The sequence below is a fragment of the Maylandia zebra genome, linkage group LG11 (assembly GCF_041146795.1).
Source record: "Maylandia zebra isolate NMK-2024a linkage group LG11, Mzebra_GT3a, whole genome shotgun sequence".
Classification (NCBI taxonomy): domain Eukaryota; kingdom Metazoa; phylum Chordata; class Actinopteri; order Cichliformes; family Cichlidae; genus Maylandia; species Maylandia zebra.
This window is the reverse complement of record NC_135177.1, coordinates 32,675,336-32,698,147: the sequence shown is the minus strand read 5'-3', so window position 1 is coordinate 32,698,147 and position 22,812 is coordinate 32,675,336. Positions and strand designations below refer to the sequence as shown.

At 40.4% G+C, this 22,812-nt stretch overlaps 1 protein-coding gene across 5 annotated transcripts; it reads right to left on the bottom strand.

Moving 5' to 3' along the window:
- Window positions 1–226: 226 nt before the first annotated feature.
- Window positions 227–22,812, bottom strand: etv1 (ETS variant transcription factor 1). Of its 5 annotated transcripts, none has more exons than XM_076890216.1 (14): window positions 22,332–22,812; window positions 21,963–22,072; window positions 21,698–21,745; window positions 21,355–21,442; window positions 20,998–21,045; window positions 16,598–16,651; window positions 11,015–11,144; window positions 10,032–10,220; window positions 8,875–9,122; window positions 6,126–6,197; window positions 5,957–6,025; window positions 5,694–5,863; window positions 4,121–4,222; window positions 227–2,000 (listed from the first exon to the last, which is right to left on the bottom strand). In XM_076890216.1, exons 2-14 carry the CDS (start codon window positions 22,005–22,007, stop codon window positions 1,779–1,781), a joined length of 1,485 nt encoding a protein of 494 aa, XP_076746331.1. In that variant the 5' UTR covers window positions 22,008–22,072; window positions 22,332–22,812; the 3' UTR covers window positions 227–1,778. The 5 variants fall into 5 exon arrangements, with proteins under 5 accessions (XP_076746331.1, XP_076746332.1, XP_004560244.3 ...); XM_076890217.1 differs by having other exon boundaries at window positions 6,126–6,194; XM_004560187.5 differs by lacking the exon at window positions 21,698–21,745 and having other exon boundaries at window positions 22,332–22,810.

Here is a 22,812-nt window from a genome sequence, read left to right as displayed (position 1 = left end):
CACACACATACACACACACACCTGCTATGGTGTTTTCTTTTCCCACTTCCACTTTGTAAATTTATGACCTTGTCGGGACAGACATGATAAATATTCAGCTTGATTGAAAAAAAAAAGATTTATCATATGTAAGGAATACATAAAACTGCCAAGAGAAGAAACACTGAAGCTCTTAAACTTTTCTTTATATTATGATCAATTAAAACATTTGAGAAGTGCTCATCACTTTGTTTTTCAGAACTATTTTATTACAGAATTTTTCCTATTGCCAATCCCATCCCACACACGTGAATCTTGAGAACAAAATTCAGAGTAATTTTTTTAATGCTGAAATTGACGGAAAAAAAAGAGACAAAAAATAAAGAGAAATCCAGAATAGCAGGCCATAGCTGCTGCACTGTTTTTTTTTTCTTTTTTCCCCCCTGTTGTCATTTTCTCGAGACTAGAAAATACACTTACAATTTGAAGCAGCAACAAAATGTGCATTTACCTGATTATACAATGGAACAATTTAATATACCATGATTTTTATTCATCACATTATAAAACTCTAAATATTTCTTTTACGTTGTTTTTTTTTTTTTTAACCAAAAAGCAACCTATTAATGGCAAAGCAACAGTTTTTAAGCAAAATATACACCTCTCGTTCACCTGGAACAAAACCGAAAACAATTCAAGGGAGAAATTCGATTTTATATCTTTTTTTTTCCTTTTTATTGTCTGTGCCAATGAAATCAGATGTTTTTTGTTTTTTAGCTGGGGATGCAAACATTATCCTGAATATGAACTGACTGGCTGCTGTAACCACTTCGACTGTACATACACTTTTCACCTGTTATCCATTGAAAAACTGAACACCTGAAGGACGAATGAGTGACTCCTGCTCTGACGCATTACACTGCTGTTTACAGTGAATGACTTATTTTACAGCAGCCTGTAGCTTTGTCTTCGATCCTAAACACAGGCCATTCACGTGTGACGCAGAGAAAGTATTTTTTTTGTCATCCAGACATTTTTTTTTCCCGGAGTGCGTCCTTGTAAGTGAAAGTCTCATCTTTACTGACCCACAAGGTTGTTGAGCTGCTGAGGATCCAGTGGAGTTTATGTCATTACAACACCTACATGATGAAATCTACAGTCTGATTGGACGACGGGCCTTGACGGACAGAGGTGCGGTGTTCAGACCGGTGGCGAGGCAGTTCTCACTGATAGCTAAATGTCTCTTTTATAATCACATTACTTTTTCAAGTCTATAATCATGTCACTTCACCATAAAAGTATCGTTAACACGTTTCCAGTACAGGATGAAGACAAAAAGAAAGACAGTCAAACAAATGGCCATCTTTTGTGAGTGTAGATGAGACGGTTTCTTTAGCAGGAGATCAAAGTGACCGTAAATTAGTCCAGTCTCGTTAGGGCGGCACATGCTCAAAATCATAAGGACTTCAAAAAACAACCAAACAAACGGAATGATTCCCACATTAATGTACAAACATAAATGAGTAAAAAGCCAATCACATAGCTAGCCCCCGGCAGGCTAACATCGTGCCATTCCGGTCCATAAAGTGCACTCTCCATCTTGCTGTGCGGTCAGAAAGACAAGAGCAAAAGGACGTGTACGTGTTTGAGACAGAGGGGAAGGGAAGCGCCGCTGCATGTGTGTGTTCAGTCTAATTCCCCGAGCGGCTGCGAGTTAGAGGACACGACAGTCTCATGTGTACGGATGGAGGCAGCTGGGAGGAGGGTAGGGTGGAGGTGTGGGTTTTGTGGGGCTGACGTTAATAAACGTAGCCCTCGCTGTAGGGGTGCGGCTGGCAGTAGGGTCCCTCCTGTACGTATGCCATGTTTTCGTCAAAGTGCGACAGCGGCACCGTGTCCTCCTCGTTGATCTGCCGCTCCATGTCAGTTTTCAGCACCGGCCGCTGATTGTCAGGAAACGCCATGGAGAACAAGGCCTCGGGGTCACACACGAACTTGTAGACATATCTCTCGCCGGCCACCTGAAGAAAGACGGAGAGGTCTTGTTTTTAAACCATTTTTCCACAGCATATTCTACAGTGACTGAGTGTAATCTTTCACTTTAATCCACCAGATGGAAAAAAAAGATTAAATATCTTTAAAAAAAACAAAACAAAACATTTTTTAAACTTTTAAAGCTGATCTCCAAATGTCATCAACAATTCTGCTTTGGCCTCCACACTGCACTAAAGAAGAGGTGCTTTGAGCTTTAAGTGTTTTCAAACAAGATACAGGATTAGTTAATAGCATTTGTATCCATATCATTTGATGTTTGTTTACAAAAAGCTTCATTAAAATCTGCAGTATTTGCATCTCTGCTCTCTCATTATACTCTCTGACTCATGGAGCCCCGCCCCCACTCACAATAAAAATAAAAAATGGCCGTTCTAATGCCGTGTGACTTTTGCGTTTTCACACATCGAATCTGATCTAAATTAAGCCATTAAAACACTAGCATCACACATTAACACATACCAACCAACCAAACGAGACAACAATAGTCCAGTAACTCGTAAATAGTATCTGCTGGCTTTGATGTGGATACAATGACTTGACAATTCTCCAATCGTTAAATAGTCAAATATTTTAAAAAGTGCACAAAAACTACTTTTAGGTGACTAAAATGCTTCGTGCTCCTGATCTAGAGCACAGCAGCACGTGGCTTTAGCTTCTGTGCTGGTACCCTTTGTTGCTTTGGGGCATCCTAACCACCATGTATTGTTTTTTTTTGTTTGTTTTTTTTGTGGATCAGTGTTTTATACAAACCCACTTCAAACAAATGAACTATCCCCAACCTAAGCGAAAACAGCTTATCCATTAAAAGAGTTATTTTAAAACACCAGAATAAATTATATAGAGTGGTTTTACTAAGTTTTCTAAAATTATCTTTGAGACACTGATTGCTTTTTTAAACGTCTTATGTCACACGTGGATTTGGTAGAAAATAAAGGAGCTATAAACTGTTCATCGCTTCTCAGAGGTAAAAGTGATCTCAGGAGCAGATTTATGTTTTCTTTGCTGTTTCTTCCTTATTTTATTTAAACTTGGCCAGCAGTTCTTGACCTCCAACCAGCAAAGTATAATTCCACCTAAAAGTGCTCAACCTCTTCTGACCGGCCTATTAATGAATGCTTTCTGGAGATGCTTCTAACTGTCAAACTAATACCTCAGGAAACAAAAAACCTGACAGAAAAGTGTGTTTATCCAGTATTCTGTTAAAAAAAAAAATCATTACTCTTGATCTGAAGTATTTTTGCATAAATAATCTTATGACAATGATCACAGCATATGCAGTGTAGGTCCTAACTCTAAACGCACTAATTGATCTGAAAGAAACTTAGTCCAGTACCAAGTTAATCAACATCTATACAGCTTATGGAAATTATTTGTATAACACTCAAATCCTTACAAATTATACATGCGTGGTAGCTGATCTCAAAAAGAATGGTCATTATTTGCACATCTATTGTTTTTGTAAATATTTTGCTGAACAATTGTTTTACTGCAGGGACACTTTGACGTAGCTGGTTCATCAAACAGTGATGTTTGATGGTGATGATGTAACTGATTACTTTCCCTTATATAATGAATATGTAGCTTGCAAAGAAGAAGAAATATATGTATTTATTACTCATTTGTTTGCTGTTTATAAACATCTGTTTTTGGCATTACTACATATACTACATAAATACTACATGCACTATAATGAAGATTAATTCAAAGAATAACTTGATAAATTAACATACATATCTGGGTTTCACTTTAGTAAAGCGGACACGAGCCGCAAGCCTGGCAAAAACTGATTTTTGCACACAATACAGAAAAAAGCTTTACAATTACAATTTCTCAGCTATAAAGTGTAAATGAACTTTTTTAGCTGTTTCACCATTTTTGAGACACTCTTTTCCTTATATAAGGCACCTGGGGGAATGGGAGCACCTTTAACACAGGCCAGGTATAGCAGCCAAATGAGTAGTTTTCATACTATGTTTACATCAAAAAAATCTTTTAGAAAAAAGGTGAACAGTTTTGGATCCCTTTCAGTGTAACAGATGAACTATAATTGGTTGATACAATTTTTGTATTTTTTTTTTTTTTTTACCTTCTGCATGATTCCCTTCTCGTAGTAGTAGCGCAATGATCTGCTGAGTTTGTCGTAATTCATCGCTGGCCGGTTCTTCTGTATCCCCCACCGACGTGCCACCTTTATCACACACACGAACATGAAGACAATAAAGACAGTCAGTAAACAGAGCATTATCAGAAAGCAAACTTATCTAACACAAACGAGCACGGTTGCCCTGATTTCCAGACAGGAACGCTGCAGCAGCTAAAATGTTAAACAAACTTAGCGATCCATATTTTCCTAATAACAGTAATTAGAGCGCGTCCAGCTTGTGCAGACCTGACCAGGGATGTGTTCATTAGGAGCTTGTCACACACCCAGCGGAGGAGGCAGCAGATGTTACAGCACCTGTCTACCAGACCACCCGCCACCCGGCCTCACGGTCCAAACCCACAGCCCCACGGCATTCTCTTAGCTGCTTGCTTTTTTTAAACTCTGCTTTTTACTTTCATTTTTGTTTGTTTCTCACAGTTTATCTCCTATAATACCTTCCCCGATCAATGCAACTGTGTTTTTTCTGCTTTTTCTTTTTCACATTTTTTCTTGTCCCCACAACCGCTGACATGCTGCAAATGCAGAAACCGCTACCTAACGTTTGTCTGCGGCGCCTCAAAGCAAATGCGTTTGGTCACCTGATGGCATGAATGGGGCCCCCTGTTAGGTGCAGCTGGCTCGTGCTTCTAGACACCATCGGGCTGCGTGGACCACTGCCCGGTACTCATCTATCTCCTCCATTCTACACTTTCACCCCCTGCCTGCACCCTGCATCCTCCTTCATCCTCCAGCAGTGACTGAGCCCCACTGTGTGTGATGTGGCCATACACAAACCCTGCCTCTGTTTCCATTTCAAAAGGCCCAACCGCCAACATGGGTTATATTTTTAGGAATATGTCCTGTGAAATATTTAACAGGAGCAGGTCATCAGGGTCACTTGGTTGGCTTTAGTGTGGACTGTAGAATATATAACCCTCTGAGGTCCAAGTCATCGTCTGTGATGATCCCAATCCTAACTCCAAACCCTTACCCCAACCTGTGTGTTAAAGAAAAGCAATAATATATATATTTTTAAATGTAAGACGTTTTTGCTCCCTGTCAGTTAGAATGATTCCTCTCTTTGTCTTCTGATCGGTAAGAACTATTTTTTAAAGAAGTCTACTGCATTTTGAGAGCAGAAAATATTACTGATTCACACGTTGACCTCTGACCTCATTTGGTTTTGCAGTGATTTACCTTACCTTCTTACCTTCTTTCACTGCTTAATCACTTCATTTTTTTAACCAAAAGTCTACGAACCAAATATATTTAAGTTGTAATTACATAAAACGGTCCAAAGCAGCAAATATTTACTTCTGAGTAGCTGAAAGTAGGTAAACCTCTTAAAGATTTTATTGAACAATATATGTAGTGAAATACAATGCAACATTTACCTAAGACTGTCCAAAAAGCTTAAGTATAAAAGCCATGAAAAATAAAAACTGATTTTTTAAAGGAGGATTACAATATAGAAAAATACGATTTTTTGTGACAGTGCCTTTTGTTTGTCTCTTACCTCTTCTGGCTCAATGAGTTTAAACTCCATGCCACGGCCGGTCCAGGCAATGAAGTGGGAGTTGGACGGGTCATCCAGTAAAGCCACCAGGAACTGCCAGAGCTGCAGCGAGCCTCTGCGCTGGTACGACGGGCCCTCACGGTACAAGCCCGACTCCTGTTTGATGTCGCCTACAGAAAACGGGGCAAAATGGTTATTGTATGATGGGCAGAATCGTTGGTACGTGGCATACTTTTCATTTTAAGAGTCACTGCAGGACTCACCTTCCACCTTTTCAGGCACCACGCAGGTATCGTCGTAGAAGTGCCTCGCCACTTTGTCAAACATACAACCTGGAAAACAAGATCGGAAAAAAAAAGATAGTTTGATATCACATGAAGCAAAAACCTATACGTGCACCACCACAACATCCACACGTAACATCGTTGGTACCTTCAGTCCTGTTAGTGTGAGCCAGATAGCCGTCTTGCCGTAAGTAGACAGAATGGCAGCTAGGCACTTCTGCTGAAACCCAGGCAAGAATGAGAGTGGGTGTTAAAGGGCCCGAAGGCAGCATTAAGAACACTATCTCAGTTATCTGAGAGCAGTCAAAGCCTGTTCACTCAATGCACCACTGGCTCTGATTAAAGAAAATGCCCTTCAGCATCAGCGCTGCGATGGCTTCCAGCCACGGGCGAGCTCACTATATCACACTGCCGATACGAGCCCCGAGCATCTCCACTCAGAGGAAGATTTACAACTGAATAAAACACAGCGCTCGTGTGAAAACAGGAGCTGACACGATGTAAGTTTTTTCATAATACGAGGGCTCATGATGATTATTTTACACACGTTCTGAGATCAAAACTAAACGGACCTGCAGGTGTTAGTTTCTTTGACGTTTTCGCTGTGCAGCTGCAGCACGTTTAGCTAAAACGGTTGACGTGTATCTTCTCAATCAGCTTCTTATTATGACTGACTGCATCCAGTGTGAGTATACAGTTTTCTGCCAAAGCTGTTTGCTTTGTTTCACATTTTATTTTTCTTCACGAGTTCTTCACTTGTTTGAAATGAACACATGCTTTTGTAAAACAGTCAAGATATACTACCAATACATTCAAAACGTGAACAAACACTTTTTGATGTTGTTTATGATGCTTTTCGCTGTTCATCAGGCCACGCCCACACTGGCCTGAGGAGACAGATCAGCTCAGTTCTTCAGTGGTGATAAATACTCGCTGATTCTATACTTTATACATATTTAACATTGAGTCCTGATGTTTGAGCAACATTTCAGCTGGTGTTAAAATAAACTGCGCAAAATGCAGACGGTCACTTTTCTGGGGTCAAAAAGGAACAATTCACCCCCCCAACACACTTCCTCTGGTTCTGTTTTTTTCCAAGTTTAGATCGTTTTAATGCAAATTTGCCAGGTTTAAAGATATCAGCTCTAGAAATATCTGCCTTTTCCTAAATCGCACCCACCTTGTTGATTTCAAAGCACCTCTTTTCCTTATAAGATCTACCAACCAACTAAAATAGATTTTTGAGTGAACTGCACCTTTAAAAGTTCTCACTCGTGGTTTATCAATATCATGGCTATAACAAGAGATCAAATAAAGACTTGTGGTTTGAATAATTCTTAAACCAAAAATGTAATTTTATATAGACATAAGCAGTTTTTTAAACCGTAGGTTTAAATGGTTAAGATAGAAATGCCCCACTACATAATTCTCTTCCTTCATTTACCGGTTGGATTTACTACATTGTCCAATCGACTCTTCCATTTACTGTATATGTCCAAACCTCCCACAACACAGATGAGATGCTGCGATCAAAAAAACAGCCAAATGGGCTGCAAAGTGAATGTTCAATAAACAGACTGAAGCCCTTCATTTAGACCCATAAACATTTCTCTGAGCTTCATCAAAGTAATGGACTTGTAGAGGAAATTGCTGCTAATGAAATTACCAGATCCCCTCCCATCCTTCTCAACAGTCCAGCTCCAGTCAACATGCCCCACTGTGGCTGCTAATAAATTCACTCTGATGCTCCTTCTTGGACATCTTGGTCCAAGTAGTGGACACAACACAAGGAAGACCTTTTGGTATTTTAACAGTTGATTGAATATATTTCACCACTTTTGCTTTGTGAGTGCACACAGTTCTTTGTAGACAGTTTACTTGTATCAATAACAATTCTTCTAATTGTTAAAGCCATTTCATTTATCTATGAAAAAACACTGAAATGTGAAATGTAAGAATTGACTGTTATTACTAAAGAGAAAATCAAGCTGCCAGTGTCATTTTGGGCTCTGTAATTTTTGCCTGTATTTGGCCAAATTTGCGAACAAAAAACCGGAATAAAACAAGAGAATAATGGTTGATGCAAATAACATTGCTGCAAATAGGCCAGAAGAAACCCAAGAAACTGTGAAAAAACAGGGTTATTTTGGACCGAACCTTGTTTTTCTTTTCTTTTCTATTTTTTTTTTCTCTTTTTGATACATTTTTCAGTTGTGCTAATTGGCATTTAGAAGCCACATAGTTGTGAAACTCGGTAAACACATCTATTGCAAAGTAACGTTGCCACTGGAAAAGCGAGAAAACACCAAAAATCACAGCTGCCTGACTCCTCAATGACAAAAACTGCAGAGCTGCTGTTAGGAAAACCAGGTGTAACTTAAAGAGATGTGAATGAGGCACCACATGTTTTGGTGTTTGGAGGTTGCTTTTTCCCCCTGACTGGTCACACACACTCTCCTCCAGCTCTTCCTCTCCTGGGTCCACTCTGTCGCCTTCTGAATGAACCCGGCAGTCCGGCGAATGTTCATTCATGTCCTGAGGTAGCCTCAGGCTCCACAGAGGCTCCACAGAGCCTCTGGCTGATGATTAGGTCCCTTTACTCTCTAACCGAAGGGAGCGGACAAGCGTGGGAGGGCAGATTCTGGATTGTGACCAGGCTCAGCCCCCTCCTTTTTTTCTATTAGAGCACCACAGGAAATGGCGAACAGCACAGACACCCAGCCCAACCAGATCCCCTGCCCTAATAATGGGCAAACTCAATAAAACCGCCCCCTCCCGCCATGTCTTCTCTCATTCCTGAAATGATAATGCTCTGGCAGCTATCACTTCTCTGCTCTTTCACTTACCAGAGGAGTTTGAAGGAGCACAAACAACAGAAATCTTTTCAAATCGCTCACCTGAGTCATAGGTGAAGTCCCTCGGCTCCTGCTTGATCATCATGCCGGCTGGGTATGTGTGGGGAATAGGGGCCCCCATCATGGCCGGGTGTTCGAAGAGGGGGTCGGGGTACTCCTGTTTGAAGCCTTGAGGAGGGAAAGGGATGTTGGGCTCCGACATCTGCCTGTGGTAGATGGGCCGGCCGTCCCGAGCCATTGTCGGCGGGGAGGGAAACGAGTGGCAAGGCTCTGAGAGCTGACGTCGAAATCTGAGACAGACGACAAATTCAGTGGATTCATGACACTGACTCCTGATTGTGAACGACTTGATGAGACAAAAAGGAGATAAATCAAGAACATGTACATTTTGTTTTACTAATCAATGAATCAATAATAGAAGTGAAAATTCTGAAATCCGTAATGATGTTTTCAAGTGCTTGCCTTTTTGTTTCCCCTATGTTTATGCCTACAGGTGACCAAAAAAAGCAAAAAATAAAGGAAAGGTTTGGAATATTTGTCTGAAAATTGAATTAAAGAATCTCAAACCAAAATCAAATATACATGTTTATCCTATGGCACTTGGCTTGTGGTGCTCATGGGAGTAACTCAGAAGTAAAATGCCTCTTGTGTCCTGATTACTCTAAAAATCCACAAAACTTGTTTTGAAAAGTTTCATGTATAAAGTATTTTCTATATACAGTGCACATCCGCCAACTGTGTTACTGTGCAGAGGGATGTTAATGTTAGCTAACTCTATTCTCCTTTAAGAATTTGAGAATCACAAGGGAAGTGTCATTTAAATCCATTATATTACATTATAAGAGAAATCTGACATTTTTACTCCTAAACTGGAAAATTCACACCTAAAAAGATCTTTTGCTTGAAATAATTAACTTAGTAGGTCTGTTTGTTGTTTTGTTTTTTCCATTCTGCTATTGATTTATTGAATGAGCTCTATTTCAAAGCACTAAAGTCAAGTGATGACCACATGGCATTCGATGGTTGGGAAAGTTGTCGTTTGCAGGCCCCGCCCACTGAGGATTCACTCAATGAAAAACAGAAACTCAGATGTGCATCTGCTGCTGTGACCTTATTGTAATCTATCCTTGGTACAACTGCCAGCTAAGATCACCAGATGTAAATGTGATGTAAATGTAAGAGGCTGCAGGCTGCAGTACCTGTGGTCCATAGTGTAGGCGTTATCAGGGAGAGGCTGCGAGGGCGGTATGTGGGTGTAGGTCCTGTCTGGTTTGGGCGTTGGGGCCGTCGTGGGTGAGCCATGATGAAGTGGGGACACAGGGGTGCTACAGGGGGGTGTCACTGGGCTGGAGGGCTTCATTCCTGTGGGCTGCTTCTGCTCATAGGCACTGGGGTAATAGCAAGAGTCAAAGATGCCTGTGTTACTGCCAGTGTACGTTACACGATTTAAACTCTTTTTAATTAAGGATTATTTAACTGATAGCTTCGTCTTAAGATGTCTGTATTTAGGGTAGTTTGGAACAAATGCCCTACCCACTCAACTATCCTTTCACTGTTTTCTAAACCGATTTGATTTACTGTATAAATTATGAAGCCTTGTGAGCAGATGTCACAAAGTGAAGAAATGCATCACAAACTACCTCAGGGCATTTATGTCAGACTGCAGTTAGAATCAATGGCATTTTAAACCACTCCATAATCAGCGGTTCCAGAAACCCTCTGATTCAGTTCAGTTATAACAGACAATTAAAACTAACATGACTGCCATAATCTCACATAAATACCTCTGATTGGAAATATCTCGTTAATGTCTTCAGAGTCACCACCCAAAGCTGTACATATCTCGATGTCCTTTGATTTGCAGTTTGGAATGATTAGCAAGTCATTTCCAGTTAAATAAAAATTACAATGCAGAATGAAAAAGCCAAAAAAGTGTCAAATGTATAGAAAGCATAAAGATTCTTCACCAAGAGTAAACTGACGATAAGCTAAAGTGAGTATTTAGTCATCACTGTCCTACAATAAACCTTCACACCTGCATTTATTCCTCTGTTAAAGTGAGGAATGTGGAACCAAATGTTATTTTCTGTGTTTTCTTTACAAATCTGAAAAAGGTATCATGTACAAAAGCATTTAAATAATTTGTAAAAGATGTTTTAAGTGTCAGTGGGGGGGAGCCCACCTGATGCTGTACGGGCACTTCTCTCCATACTGGAGTTTGAAGGGCCGCTCCTGGCTACAGTTGGAGCTCAGCTCTGAACACGGGCTGTGCAGCTCCCTCTTGATCTTCAGCTGCAGTCCGTGGAACGCCACTACGATGGGAAGGAGGAAGAACAATTAACATTTACACTCTGTCAAACTGTAACATTTTTTAACATTGTGACTATTTTTTTGTTCATTTAGCAGCAGACTGTTTCTGGATTGGCTTGTAAGTACCTGAGACAGAATTCGTACAATCACAGGACGGAAAAAATAAATGAATGAAAACTAAAACCGCTGTCTTCATTTACATCTGACAGATCATTCACAAAAATTAAATGAGATGATCACAGTCTGGAAAAAAAATACTGCTTGTTTTATTTAAGTACAGCAGATTCAATTTCAAAACTTAAAATACAATTAAATTTCAGAACTGCACACAGCAGCTTTACCCACAATGGAAAAAGTCATGTTACAGTGCAGATACAAGCAGGCATGAATGTGCCAAGCCATCACTAATTAAGAGAACTCGTGATGGATATATTAAAAACACTTGCTTTTCTAAGCATCCATCTGCCAAAGGATATGACATCTGAGGCCATCACTTACACAAACAACTCACTTCAAATCCCATTTATTCAGCCTTTCCTGACGGGGACTCTGGTAGTGAAATATGACAATCATGAAACAGGGTGTGCGGTGAGCTCCGATAAATGCTTTATCTGCTTTCAGCTGGCTGTCAATAAGTTCCAGACGACAACAACAAGTCTCATTGATCTGAATGGGGGCCTGCGATCTCTACCTATGGCCCCACAGTGAGCCCGGTGCATCTGAGAGGCTGTTAAGTGCCTGATCAGTCCTGATTAACATCCCATCATCTAGAGTCATGATCAACGCTAATCCAATTGACTGTGCTTCTGAAGAAAAAGCCAGTCAGTCAGAATGAAGTCAGGCTCAGGTTGCCTCGCCAATCGCGTCTCACCGCGACGGCTCACAGAGCAACAGCGAAGCCATCCCACAGCGCTCTATCAAACACAACAGAGGACCAGCCGCGGTTGAAGACGATTATTTTTGATTGATGTTTTAGACTGAGAGATGGCCCTCTCCTTTTATAACCAGGAATTATGAATGGAGAAAGTCCATCAACTCTTGGTCCAACTCAAGTGCAAACATTTAGATATTTGAGTACTAGAGAAACTTAAATATGTGGCTAAGGACTGTTTTTCTTTTAAATACAAGAAGGTCTCTGAGGCTACAAGGAGTTGAGAGAGAAGGATGTTTTGAGGAGTTTTCTCACGGCTGACAGACAGCTGCTGTATGAGCAGGGGTCGATCTGCCAACACCCCATCTGACGCACAGTCGAGCCCCCTGGGTGATGGGCCACACGGGCCCGGCATGACAAAGCTCAGGGGTTGTTTGCAGCCCTCGCTGGGGGCCTGACCTTTTCTGGGTCATCGATCGGAGGTCAAAGAGACATTTCCTGAGGGGAGACCTTTGTTGACGCTGGCATCGCAAAGCCTTGTTAAGAGATTATGGACTCAAAACAATACCTCAGCTTTGGCTGTCAAGATCACAATAAGTGTCAGGCTAATTACAGTTTACATTAAACACACATGAATTTGTTTAGTTTAAGAGCCGACTCCACCGGCTTCTTGTTTACAGCTCACCTGAAGCTGAACCATAATTTCTTTCTTTATTTAACAATAAATGACATTAAAACAACGTCTATAAAAATGCTGCCGTTAAACGTAAGCGCCACATCAGCTCTAAACAATGGCTTCATGTGTGCTGCAGCACAGGGCATTAAATTAGAAATGGAAATGTCACAATAGATTTTGTCAGCGGGGTGCCAAGGTACACAAATCAATAGCGAGGGCATTGCCTCTGACTAAAACAGAGACTTCCCTTTTAGTCCAGAATGTCATGCCCATCACTGCTTGATTGCTCTCATTATCTACATATTGATTAACTAAGATGGTAGGCAGTTTTAAAGAAGAGGCAGTTAGAACAATTACTGGGTCTATTTTGAATGCAAATGTTCTTTTCTTCGTTGTACCACTGACTTAAACATTGGGCAATTTGCTTTAGCCTTTGCAGTACAGATTAAACAGAAATCTTTCCTTTAAACATCGTGGCACATGCAAATAAAAAAAACCTTTTTTTGCATTTTCCAACAACACTTAATTCGAATATTTTTATTTTAGCAGCCGTTTGTTTGCCAGTCCTTTCAGTACACTATCAGATAACTGTTGGCTCCGGCTGTTGTCAACTTTGAAGGTACAAATTGTGCGTTTTGGCAGAACGGGAGCCTACGTTTGGCAGATATTTCTCTAGTCCATTCATAAAAAAATACAGGTCTTTTGGCAACAGCGAAAAACCTTCCATTCCATTTTCACCTACTGTAGGTGCTCGCCTTTGCTGTTAAATGATGGAGGCTCAGATCTGCTGGTAACGTGTGGCCTCATTTTACACCTCCTCTACTCCTCCATTCCCTGCTAAGTTATGCTAATGGTAAGCATCTGTGTTGGAGTTTGAGACAAAGAAATTTCTCCTCTCCTCCTTCAGCCTGAGGACACTTTCGCTTCGAGGCCGCTCACATGCTGGTTCTGTGTCGCATAGACGCAGAGTGCAAAGTTGACATTGAGAGAAGCTGCAACAGCTTCTCATGAGGAAAGATGAGTCTGGCCATGAAAATACAGAACACACCAGCTTATGTGCTGCAATATTTAAGCCTTCAAAATAAATGTCTTTCCTATTCTTTTCAGATTTTTTATTATTATTCTGTTAGGAATATAAAATCACAGCTATTTCACTATTGTTGCCAATTTTATTTCAGTAGTACAGGAACAAAAATTTAGGGGTAACATTTATTTTCTTTGAAAACATTCATCTCAATAAAATAAGATGTTTCTTGTTAATTGTAGCAGTTAGCTTACATCGATAGCAAACTAAATAGGACATCTTGGCTAATGCTAACTGTGCTAACTGTTAGCTTGTTTTACGTTTGATTTAAATCAAATTTGATAAGTTCATTAATAATTCACAACTGTCATATTAATATCTGTTGTGAATTATTTTAATGTAAAATTCAATTTTTAGTTTTTTAAATCTGAGTAAATAATGTATTGTTTTTCTATTTTCACCACGCTATTGAGGATAGGATGAAAATTATTTAAAGGGCTAAGCACTGTAACCTTTACAAATTTGGCTCAAACACTTTTTCAGACTCAGTCTTTTTCAGATTAATACACATATACAACACATACATGGGCAGTACTGAGTATTTTTGGAGCAAGGAGGTAGTATGTGGGATTTACACAAAACAGAGAGTGCCCACGTTGATCGTAACAAAGGGAGATGTTACCCAGTGCAACAGTGTGAGTCACTTCAGTGTTTTTGGAGCAACAATGGAGCTCACAGACGAAAAAGCTGCTGTAACTGATTTGTGTGGAATCAGTTGTCTGTTAGCTTTGGATTTCTCACTAGATTTGGTGACATTAAAAGTATTTAATATTGCCATTTTCATAACGGCCCCTATCTTCTCACTGCCTTTTCTTTAGGGTTAACTTCCAGCTTTATCTCTCCTCACCTTCACCTTTCTTTCTCCCTGTCTCACCGTTTGCCTCTCCATCTCTCGGCTTGGTGAAAACCCATACGGGAGAGCTGCCGGCTGGGATGCCTGCTCATGCGCCCAACCACGGTGCCCTCACCCTCCTGCCATCTGTTAGTGCCTCTCCAGCCTGCTGCAGGTTTGCCAACAGGACAATTCAGATGGTCAGCAGTCTCCTGCCACTATGGCCACCCACCCTGGCTACCTCTGAAGGGCATCAGGACAGTCTTGGTGACCTCTGGTTATCTACTGTACACCACACTAGTCCATGTTGGGTTTTAGGCAAGGCTAAGTCACACCCATAGTTTAAATGTTTTGCCTTTAACACAGCAGTTGTCTTTAGTGTTGTAGCGTTCTGAACAATTATAAAAAGTAAAATTAATGAAACGAATCAAATAAAGTGCAGACATTTAATGGATTTTTTAGACTATTATAACTAGTTTAATGCAGTTTTATGTGTTTAGATTTAAGGCGCATTTATTCACTTTTGGAGCAACTTAAATCATAAGTTAAATTAAAAGCCAAATCAGATTAGGACATCTAAAGTCAAGTGCCTGTAGCCAGGCAAATCCCCTCAGATTTGTCATTTCCAGAGAGCAGGAGTACTCGTGGCAAAATAAAGTGAGAAGAAAGAAAAACCATTCTCGGGTTTCTAATCTAGCCCACCAACGGGAACCTTCTCGATAATCTCAGGCTGTGATCTGAGTCACATGGAGTTAAAAGGCCTGTGATCTCGCTTGATGCCAAATCTCTTACAGCTTCATTTTACCAAACTGTTATCTGTGACCACTAAATCTTGAAATGCAATTAAAGTTGCCAAACTAAATGTCAGATGTGACCTTCTCTCTTTGTTCTTGTTCAAAACTCTAACTTCTGCCTTTTGTTCAACTTTCATTTGCAGGTTAAAGGGTGTTGAGGACACCGGGAGGTTTTGTATTTTTTCTCACAGTTTAATGTGCATTTTGGCTCAAATGAAAGACATGTGCTCTATCTGGGTCCCACTGAGTTCCACTCACTCAATTTCTGTCCCCACCTTGGCACTACTTCCTCCAGAAATGGGCCGTGCCAAGTAACCAGTCACCGTGTGCAACCACCGTATACAGCCAGGTGAAGTACGACCAACTAGCTTATCCTCATCACTGTGAGTGAAAAATGAACTCTTGTCAGACATTGGAAAATGTTTTAAAACTTTTAGGAAGTATTCTTAGAAACAGAATTTGTCCTTTTGTTGGATAAAATATGTAGAGCAAGGAGGAAAAAAGCACAAAAAAACAGATCATACTTGCTTTCATGCTTTAAAATCTCCAGTGAAGGATAGGGAGTGTAAAAGAAGGCCAGCCAACCTCCAAGTAAATGCAGGAGTACTTAATATTACACCGCCTGATTTAGAAAATATAACCACACTCCATGGTTTGCACAAAAAAGGAGTTTGGGGAAAGGTCAAGGAGGAGCATATTTTTAAGATTTTATTAAAAAAGAAAATTCAAAACAGACATCAACTGACAGCAGTTTGGACTACCTGGAGTTAAAAATACCACTTCAACTACCTAAAAAAAAGTTAGCCACAATATTTTGATGTTTTCTTATGCAAATAAGTCACAGTGCAATAATATCTTAGTAGCGGTCCCAAGAACAACAAGGGAAAACAGAGACACACACACACACACACACACACACACACACACACACACAGATAACCCCCCAACCCAAACCATGCACCTGTAGACCTGCACGATTGCTGCAGCTCTCCTGAGAGCACTTGTGCAAGCAAAGGTGAGGGCACTGAGAGACATGGAAAAACACACACAGTCACTTGCTTTTTACGCCAGTACAAACACACCAGTGAAGATGAGTGAAAAAAAAAGAAAAACGCCACAGATGTTCACACACACACATAAACATAACACATGCACAGACAAAGAGACACAGAGAAAAGCGACATGGTTTCTTACTCACAGTTTTCAGTCTGGAAATCTGGAACGAACTGCTCATCATTGTCGGGAACTTGAGCTAAAGACACGAGCAGAGAAGAAGAAAGGGATTGATTGTTTCTGATGTTGATGGACACCGCAGCACTGATCACAGCTTTGTCCTCTGGCAAACAGTCCTCTGGGATGTTAGTTTGGCCAATCCCAGCACTGCCTGCTTCTGTTGTCAGTTAAAAAAAAAAAGAAAAGAAGCCTAAAAAAGTGTTTTTAATGTGTTTATCATTTTAAATGTGCAGAAGATTTCAATATGCTGTAAATCTTCAGAGTCATAGAAATAATCATGCAAATTAAAATCAATTAATGAATTTAAAAAAACACATCTTAATAAAGATTTTTTTATCCATTCTTAAACTTTCAGTCGTTTTACGCATTTGTTATCCAAATATAGCCCAGTTGTTCAAATGTCCATTTTCTATGCACTTCTTTTCAATTTTATATCTATATCATTCCCTTAAAAAAGAGAGAGAGAAAACAAAACAGCAAAAACACTTTTGATTTGTTGTAGAAAAAGAGCTTAATTTAATTTTTTTTTCTTTCTGAAAATAAAATCTGACTTTCACGGCTTGAAAAGGGACAAAAAGTCCCCAAGACGACAATTCTGATGCAATCAAAAGACTAAATAACCTTGAACTGCTGTGACTAACACATTCCCTGATATTTACTAAAGCAGTTGAGTCATATTTTCCAACAAACTCATACCTGACAGATAATATTTTGACCGTCTACTTTCACTTCCTGAGGTCGACTTGTCCATTGACTGCTCTGCAGCCTCGGCTCTCGCTCCTTGCCAGCAGCCAAACACCCATTGTTAACAGTATCTAATTGGCTTCTTCCCTACTGGTGAATCCACCTGTACCTACCGAGTTAGGTCTGTTCCAAACCCTCCAAAGCTTCACCTGCGCTTCAAACACCCCTGCACTCAGGCTAATGCTAAAATAATGAAGCCCTGCTCCACTCGGGCTCCAATTAGGCATGTACATATTTATATAACACATATTTACACTCAGTGACAGTTCTTCATGTCCCTTAAGTTTCAGTCTCTCTGGTGATAGGCAAAAAGAGATTTAAATGTGTCATTAGCACATCTATTTATAAACAAAATGAGCTGGATCCTCATTATCACAGTATGTGCAGCATGCCTTGACATGTCTGGAGATCCTATTTTTTTTTTTAAATGACTGATATTCCTTTTTTGTCACTCTTGATGTGGTCAAGCGTGGGTTTATTTCTCTTCCCAGAAGTGAGAATTGAGGAGGGTAAACAATTAACAGATGAAGAGGAGATATTGCTCCTTATTTTCTAAAAATGTCAAGCGGGTGCAGACGCCAGAAAATAAATATGCACAAGCAACTTCACTCCATATGTTTGTGTAGTAGAGCTACCAGCTCTCTATTTTGGCCTTTTGGAATTAAGTTGGTGGGAAACAATTAAGACATAACAGGAGATTTTACACAGGGCTACTTTTGTAATAAATTAAAGAAAATGTAATAATATGTAACAGATACAGTGTTAGGAAAACACTTACTCAAACCTTATAAAGAAATCAAATTTTTCCTAATAAAAAACCAAGTTCTTAATCAGCTGAAGCACCACAACATCTCTCGAAACTTCAGCGGACACAGAGGAGAAACAATAAAAATAAATTAATAAATTAAACACAAAGAAGGTGGCAGTCTCTCTGTGACCAAAAGGAAGTACAGGATGGATGAGTCACTGGCCTCAGTCTGTGAATGAGCCAGCTGATCTCTGCAACAAACTCCTGGGGAGAACGGCAGAGTTGGAAATCTGCCGCCATTCACAAAACCAAAAAAAGGAGGGAGAGGGACAGAAGGAAAACAGGAGCGAAGGTAAAGAAGAGGAAGGTTGTAAACACGAGGCCTGAGACTATTTGAATGGTTGTCTAAACCTGCAACAGCAGTAAGCAGGGCTGAGTTTTAAACAAATTTATCATTCTGCCTGTGACGATTTCCAAGACAAATGACGCTATCAGCACAAAAATTTTGCAGAGACACCAGTGCGTGAACAAAGGAAAAAGGAAAAACAATCTTAAAGCAAAAAATCTGAGAAGTACAATACATTTTTTGTTGTTGTTTTGACAAAAAAAATAAATAAAATGAGTTTAAAATACTGTATGGAAGAAAGAAGGTAGATGTAGTTTTGGGGGGGAGGTCACAGATTCGCATGTCAACGATCAACCTTCAACATCTTGGGTCTCGGGAGTCGGAAATTCAGTCTGTCGCTCATAATTTCTCCTCTCGTTCCAATTACCTGAACTAATAAATCTCAGAAATGGGAAGGTATTCCTTTTCATCTTAATGGACAGGAAGTCATTCATTAAATCTACAATCTTGAGGCGCACATCATCACATTGATCCATGACAGGCAGAACTGTAATCTTTAACAGTAATACCTCTTATCAGCCGCTGTCTCTTTTCCCACTTTGGATACTGAAATATTAAAATCGTGTCTTATTCTTTTACACACCCTGCGGTGCGAGCCGCGACGCCTCATCTCACCTCGCTGCCGCTCCGAGTCGGCTCAACTCTTCCAATATCTGTTTTAAAGAATACTTCTCATTTTTTAAAAGCTTTGGATTGCACTGCGAGCGTTTTTACATGTGTTAAAGAATAGATGGAGCGAATAAATGATTGAGTCTTCTTTGGCTGCGTAAAGGGAGCAAGCGAAAAATTCATCTCGACACTCTTCCAGTAAATGTTTTACGACTCTATCCTATGGTTAAAAAAAGTATTAAAGTTTATTTAATTATATTGCACACGTTATTCTACGACAACTAGAATTATTGCTTTACGACGTGTGAACTGTTAGAAAAAAAGAAGGCAGCCTTTTATTGCTGCAAACGGGTAACAGAACACAAAAATTCTAAATTCACAAACTGCAGATGACTTGATTGACTTAAATGAAACAAGACAGTACAGTAAAACTAACATCAGCGTCTCATTAGACTAAATGCTTTTTGGTGTTAATGTATTTAAATGAACCAAATTATGAAGCAGAACATTTTAGCATTACAATATAATAACTCCAACTCCAGTTTTATACACTTCTACGAAATTTTCAATTTTAATATTTCATTATCAAACCTTAATTTAAAACTATATGAAAAATGCACATAAATCAGTGAGTTTCTAACACATATAGCACTTTATACATTAGCCAACGAGCTATAGTAAAGCAAAGTCTAGAATTAGTCTAGTATAATAATAGTCTAGTACAATAATAGGGGCAATTGTAATCAAGTGACTTACAAACTTCATTTTAACCCTGTGCTTTGGACATTTTGCAGACAAAACACTAGAATTTGTTTTAATTGTTCTGGTTTATATATATTTGCAAAAATTACTTCAAAATCCAACTTTATAAAACAGTTGTGTTCTCTCACACTGTACAACTTTACACCATCTGTTTGCAAGCAAAGCAAACACTTCACATATATCTCAAATTATACTTCTTACTGTAAAAATATTTTTTTACTTGGATATAAACTTTGAGATTACATGCAATATTAAGGTACGTTACATCTTTCTGAGATGTCGACAAAAAAGTCCAACATGCATGCACAAAGAAATACAGCAAAAGTGAACAATATTCACCACTAACCAAAACTTCGGTGCTGCAGACACGGAGGAAAGAGGACGCTCGCACTTAAATCCTGAAGCATCACGTCTCAGTTAGACCACAATGAGCAAGTCTTGCCATTAGAGAAAAAAAATTTAAAAAGCAAGAAAATTGTAATATTAAAAAAAAAAATAAATCAATTGTCGCTTTGAGAGCTCGCTGCTGTTTTGGAAGTTTGCGGAGAAAAAAAATTTCTCATAGATCCATTCTCTCTTTTTTTGCCACCAAGAAATGAAATTGAAGAAGACAAGGTGAAGGTACAGCTGTACAAGATAGAGAGGTGTGCTGAGAGGAAGCAAAGAGAGAGAGGGAAAGAGAGAGAGAGAGAAAGGGGAGAGAGAGGAGATGACAGAGTGAGTGAGAGTAAGAGAGCTGGTAGGCTACAGCAGAGCTCTGGTGGAGGTGGAGGTAGTGGCGGCTGGCGTGCAGCGCGTTAGCTCCTGCCAAAAGCAGAAGAGACAGTGAGCGTCGGAGAGCCTTCTCCTGGTAATTTGTGATGACACTCTCTGGGTAGAGCCTCCTCGGTCTCCCTCAAGACCCCTCGCTCACAGTCTCTAATGTATGCATGACACACAAGGTGCCTCTTCCACACAGGCTTTTAATTGGACTGCGACACTAGGCATGTAACTCCAGGCAGCAGCCTCCCCCCCCCCCCCCCCCCCCCAACACTCACAACCTATTCATTTTTACCCATCTCTCCTCCTTTTTTTGCTCAAGATTTAAAACACTCACCTTCTGCTAGCCAAGTCTCCTGCAGCTGACTGAGGTCCTGGAAGAGCTCTGAAAGGGAAACCGAGGCAGAGATCAAGGTTTGAAGGCAGTTGAAAAACAGTCAAAGCTCAAGAGAAGTATCAGAAACAAGTGCATTCACTATTACTGGCTGATATGCCATTGGAGCTCACTGGGCATGTGTGCAGCTAATAACAAGTCAATTTGTGTTTCTGACCACTGAAAAGAGGCTTGTGAGAATCATCACAGGCCGCTGTGCTGTAATTGAGATTCTGTAGTTAGCAGCACAGGTGGCCACAAACCAATTGAATTTTGCTAAATGTTTAGAAGCCGTGAAATTAACTTCTCCCTCTGTCCTACCTTCAGTGTCCAGAGCCAGGTCGGACTTAATGAATTTTCTCTTTCTGTCATTTGCTGGCCTCTCGCAGCTCGTTGTCTTTTCTTGCAGCTTTTGGGAAAGAAAGAAAACACACACACACTCATCAATTTTTCTTCTTCTTGCTGGAGCAGTAATTCTGTTGTTGGCTGCATCACATGTGCAACTGAAATAGCAAATGAAAGAGCCTCAATGAGCCTCTGATTAATGCCTCACACACTTCTAAAGCTTGACCCATGCAAAGGGGTCTGTGCTTCACTTATCAGGCATAATTAACAAGTTGTTACATGGTGCATAACCAATAACACAGGGTAAAGTAATGGGCACCTTGTTTGGCTGTTTATCTTTGATGATTAGATGAAACTTAAATGGTCCCTGAGGGAGAAATGAGTGTTGGCAGCAGCAGAGAGAAAGACAGAGGTGAGATCAGAACAAATAGAATGCATTAGAGAGAACAGCCATCCACAGTACAAAAGGCAGAAAAAATCAAGATGAAGTATTTTCCTTAATGGGGTGGGAGCTGGAAGAAGAGAAGGATGAGTGAAACTGATTTCATTTCAACTTTTCTTCTTTTGAGGCAGTGATCACTCACTCTGGAGTTATAGTAAGGCACTTGCTGATCGTGAAATCCATCCATTCTGCACTGTTGTGGCTTTAACGGGCGAGCAATCTGCAAAGTCTCCAGTCTCCTGTCCGGCCACCCTTCAAACAGGCAGATAAATAGGAAGCAGGAATAAGGAGGAGAAGAACTTCGGGTTTAAATCTCTGTTTTATTCAGTGTATGAACCCTCTGATATTATTCTGAGCCCGGAATGACCGACGGCACCTCCGGCGATCATGCGGTACAGTTAAGTTGGTGCGTAAACGAGCAGCGCGCTGAGCTAGAGGGCGCACCAAAATGTTTTTCGCTCTGTAATAAACTTAGAAATGAGAGGAAGTGTGTAAAACTGCAGGTACTTACCTACCAACTTCGCGCCGCTTTCATTTGCTGAGAGCTACAGAGCGGCTGCAGGATCTCCACAGTCCCGGCTGCTGCCTGCGCCTCTCCCCGCTCACTGTGTTGCTTTCTAGCGGCTTGGCATCGCCTCCCGGGGCCTCCCATGGAAACAAGCCGCACTCCGTTTCCTATTGGTTGTCAATGTCTTTCACTGGATCAGATTGCTGGCAGTCAATCACGCACGGCTGCAGGCGGTAAGCGCGGGCGAAGTCAATGACAACATTGTCGTGCGCTCATCTCGCTTTGTTTAAGTTTGGAGTTTTGCGTTTTTAAGCCGAAACTAGCCACCAAACTTCATGACAACTTGGTGTCACTATTTTGTATTTACACTGAAACACATGCAAACTGCACCTGCACACCCCCGCCCTCTCGCGCACGTCTTCACCCCCTCTCCTTCTCGTTTTTTTCGCAATCGCATACAGTGTGAGACACACAAACACACCAC

What these genes read in the sequence shown, in the direction of transcription:
- etv1 (XM_076890216.1), bottom strand. Translation starts at nt 22,007, where the DNA reads ATGGATGGATTTCACGATCAGCAAGTGCCTTACTATAACTCCAGA. An exon ending in TGCCTTACTATAACTCCAGA is followed by an intron (nt 21,746 to 21,962) that starts GTGAGTGATCAC and finishes TTTCTCCCTCAG; the next exon opens with GGACCATTTAAGTTTCATCT. An exon ending in GGAGACTTGGCTAGCAGAAG is followed by an intron (nt 16,652 to 20,997) that starts GTGAGTGTTTTA and finishes TCGTGTCTTTAG; the next exon opens with CTCAAGTTCCCGACAATGAT.